This window comes from Mesitornis unicolor, unplaced genomic scaffold, assembly GCF_000695765.1.
Source record: "Mesitornis unicolor isolate BGI_N332 unplaced genomic scaffold, ASM69576v1 scaffold39701, whole genome shotgun sequence".
Lineage (NCBI taxonomy): Eukaryota > Metazoa > Chordata > Aves > Mesitornithiformes > Mesitornithidae > Mesitornis > Mesitornis unicolor.
Genome location: NW_010165295.1, coordinates 11,322 through 15,111, shown reverse-complemented (window position 1 = coordinate 15,111; position 3,790 = coordinate 11,322). Strand labels below are relative to the sequence as shown.

The 3,790-nt window shown below is 48.1% G+C and overlaps 1 protein-coding gene across 1 annotated transcript in view; it reads left to right on the top strand.

Moving 5' to 3' along the window:
• Positions 1-342: 342 nt before the first annotated feature.
• The window catches only part of CUTA (cutA divalent cation tolerance homolog (E. coli)), a 6,151-nt gene continuing 2,703 nt past the window's right edge, over positions 343-3,790 (top strand). The window contains exons 1-2 of the mRNA XM_010194570.1: positions 343-470; positions 3,681-3,740. Coding sequence (XP_010192872.1) covers positions 343-470; positions 3,681-3,740 — 188 coding nt within the window. The remainder of the gene's footprint in view (positions 471-3,680; positions 3,741-3,790) is intronic.

Here is a 3,790-nt window from a genome sequence, read left to right as displayed (position 1 = left end):
CATTTAAGTCTTATCCTTCCTTGCCTGACCCTCATTAGTCTGGGGTGAGACCTCCCACAGCTGCGGTCTGGGCACCTCTGGGCTGGTACAGCCTCAAAAACTGACCCTCTCCTGCCCTGAGCACTCGGCGTGGTACTGGATGGGCCCCATCGGAGGGGAATGAATCTCCCTGTGAGCGTGTTCTCACTTAAATTACAGCCAACATCACTGCAGTGTTGAAAGAAAGAAGACTGGGGACTTCCCTCAAGCCACAGTTAACGCTTCATTTTACAAAGGGCGATATTTCACCTAACGTCATCCCTGACATATTTTGCATTTCAGGCGCTGACTCTGTCTCTGCTGATGTACCCGGTGCTACGGAGTTTCGCTCTTCAGTTGCACTCGGTCATCACCGGCAGCTATGTCCCTGGGACCCACTCCATTGCCTTTGTCAACTGCCTCAACGAGCAGATTGCCAAGGATATTGCGAGGTACAGAGACCCTGCCTCTCTGCTTGAATTGTTCAAAAGCAGCTTCTTGTGGCAGAAAAGCCTTTCGATGTCCCTTGACGGGAGCTTACTGCTCTGTACTTTACACTTCTCTCCTGGTGCCCCTTTTCTCTTGCTCTCTCTTTCTCTCTCTCTGTATCACATATCCACTTGCCAAGAGCTGTGCTTGTTAAAAGAAAGCTGACAATTGCCTCTGAATTCAATACCATGGTAACATCAAGCCAATCCTCAATTTATTCCACTGCTTTTCATTTCCAAGATCCAATTTAAAGCCATGGCCCTAAATCTCTGAGTCCTCAGGTGGATGAAGCCCCAGCCCCATGTGCTCTGATCTGCCACAGTCCTTCCACTTCTCTGGAACAACAAATTCCAGGAGAAATGTGTATGGAGAGGGACAAAGCACAGTGCACTGCCACGAAAATACGTAAAAGATGGAAATGGTCCACAGCCAACCCAGAACAGGCACTTGGGGGGCACCACTGGGAAGCCTGCACTCTGCTCACCAGGCAAACTACAAGGAATTAAGGCTTTACCTTGATTTTTCTTTTCTCTTTTAGTGTATGAGATACTTTGCATGATATTTTGCATGCAGAGGTTGGGTTTTTCCCCCCATATCCATCAGTTCCTGACTCAGTAGACTTTTTGTTCCAGGCACTGAAACCATATTGACTGGGGAAATGTTTATGATGGACCATTAAGTTTCCTGCAACACCTCCTGTGCTGTTTTCCCTGCCGCTTGCCAAAAACTCTCCCTGTCCTCTGTAAACTGTTCCCAAGCAGTCCTTCAGGAGCTGAAAGGGATTTTGTGTCACCTTAAATACTGCAACTGTATTAAGAAATTCAAATAGAATAATATCTGTACCACTTGATGTCTTCTGAAAAAAAGGACTAACTGTGCATAGCTGGTGAAAAGAGCCCTCAGTTCCTGAGAGTGCTTCATCTTAACAGCTTTGCAAATGTTTTCCACTCCTTGTTCCTTATTTTGCAGGGAAGGGAGAGGACATAAACCACTCCCCATTGCTGATACAGATGTACTTTGGTTGCGTTTTTACTGCTGGAGTAATTATTCCTTTGTGTCGGAATTTGGATGAATAACCCATGGCTTTAGAAGATGACACAGGGCTTCTGCACTTATTTTCCCACCACCGTTTTCCTGGTGCTGTTGTGTTTATTCTTCCTTTACGCTGCCCAGTGGAGCGCTCGCTTTGACAGATAAGACTGCACGGAAATTTTCTGCTGGTTTTAAGGAAGAGGAGTTCAGGGTTTGTGAAAGCAGATTAGCCGCAGGTAGGGTTCAGTATCGGACTTGTTCATCGCATCAGTTCTAAGCCAGTTTATCTGGATTAATTTAATATCCTCAGAAGAAACACCAAGACCACACAGGAGACCTTGTCTCTCCCCTGTGCCTGCTATGAGAAGCTGACCCCTTTGTGATGGCTGGTAATGCCATTGGACCCCACATAACTCAGCCAACACCTGAGCATCCTGTCAGCCTTGGATTTGTGCGTATCATTTTCTTTGCTTTTCTGCTTATTAATATTTCGTCTATCTCAATTCAGATCCTATTGCGAGGCAAGGACAAAGAAACACACATTAAGTATCCAACACAGCGATATCATGTATTATGCAGATGTTTTTCCACAGATCACATTCAGCTTCTTACAGCATTTCCCGTTTCCATGGTGGCCGCTTGTTTCCGCTCAGCTTGCTAGAACAAAGCGCAGGATCCCAGTTAGGAGCCCGGTTTCCTGGGACAGAGCAGAAGCCATCAGAAGGTTCTCAACCACATCAAAAGTGTCCTGCGCTGAAGTGACTTGGAAGTTGCAAGCAGCAAAAAACCGAAATGATTCGTGCCATATGTCTGACACGATGAGCGCAGCGGGGCTGCCTCTGCCCATGCTGTGGCAGTTTGTTGGTCTGCAGATTAACTCAAGATGCTCCACAAGCATCAGATGCCTGGGACTGACTACACAGGGCGAGAGCAAACCACGCAGAGCCTCCTCGGTGCAGCCCAGAACCTTTGCCTTGTCCTCATAGTTGCAAGGTATAAACAAATGGGCAGAGAAAGCAGGGCTGATCATAAGGATGGGCAAAAGCTCATGCACATTCAAACAAGAGCCCAGCTCTCCTTAGGGGTAGGAGGCCAGGTTGCAAGGTACAAAGCTGTTGCACCATGGCCAGGGTGTTTTCAGGTCACTGCCATGGGGGAGGCACCTCTTGTGCTCCTTCTGCTCATTTTCAGAGGCACAGTTGGTTTTGTAATCCCCTCCCGTCTCTACCATGCCCTGGATGCAAGGACAATGAATTTTTGACTTGCTCTGAGACAAAAACATCCCAGAGAGCGTTTGACATTGGAGCACAAGTTAATCAGAATGGTTTTAATGAATCGAGCCTTCCAGTATCGAATAGCTTCTGCCTCCTCTGCAGTTCAAGGTCATCTAGAAGTTAAATGTTTGCAATGTCAAAGCACTTGGTACCAAATAGCGGGTGAGGATGCCAGTGTTAAAGAAAACTGAAGGTGAAGCTACTGGTGCTGCGCCTGCAAGAGGAACGGGGCTGCCATCTCTGTGGGCAGGGCCCAGACACTGCTGTGGTCAGAAAACACAACATTTGACCTAGTTCTTCTAAAAATCAACCCTGAGATTGCTTCAGCACTCTTTAATCAGTGAAATATCACTTCTGCTGTCAGCCCCAAGCAGCTGTGCAATAACAAACCAGCCCACAACTAAAGGAGGCAGCCAAGGGAATGGAATTTATTTGGACTTCAGACTTTTAGGACATTTTGGGTAGAAAACCCTTGATGTTGTTTATTTAACAAGACTCAGATTTAGGCTGCTGCGTGAGGAAGAGGCACAGTTTGACAGCTTAAATACAGGACTGGGAGACAAACTCCTTGGTGTCCGTCCCAGCCCTGGTTCTTGCAGCCCCATGGCTCAGCCCCTGTCCTGGTGTCCCTTTGGTGAGATGGGAACCTCCCTGCTTGGTGGGGGGAACAGTGGGGACAACAGAGCCGTCCCAGGAGGACCTGAGCTGAAGCAGCTCAAGGTGGAGGTCACCTCTGCTTTCCCAGGGTAATAATTAACCCCGACTCCATCTCCAATGTCAAAGCTGGTGCTGGCGGTCAGGGGCAGTGGCTGGGGGCCAAGCACTGAGCTGGGTACAGGCACTAACACCTCCTCCTGTCTCACCCAGGGCCATCATGGATAAGAAGCTGGCTGCCTACGTGAACATCCTGCCCAAGAGCTCAGCATTGTAAGTTGGGTTGAATATTTGCCAATGGAGGAAGCAAACCTGGCATTCCT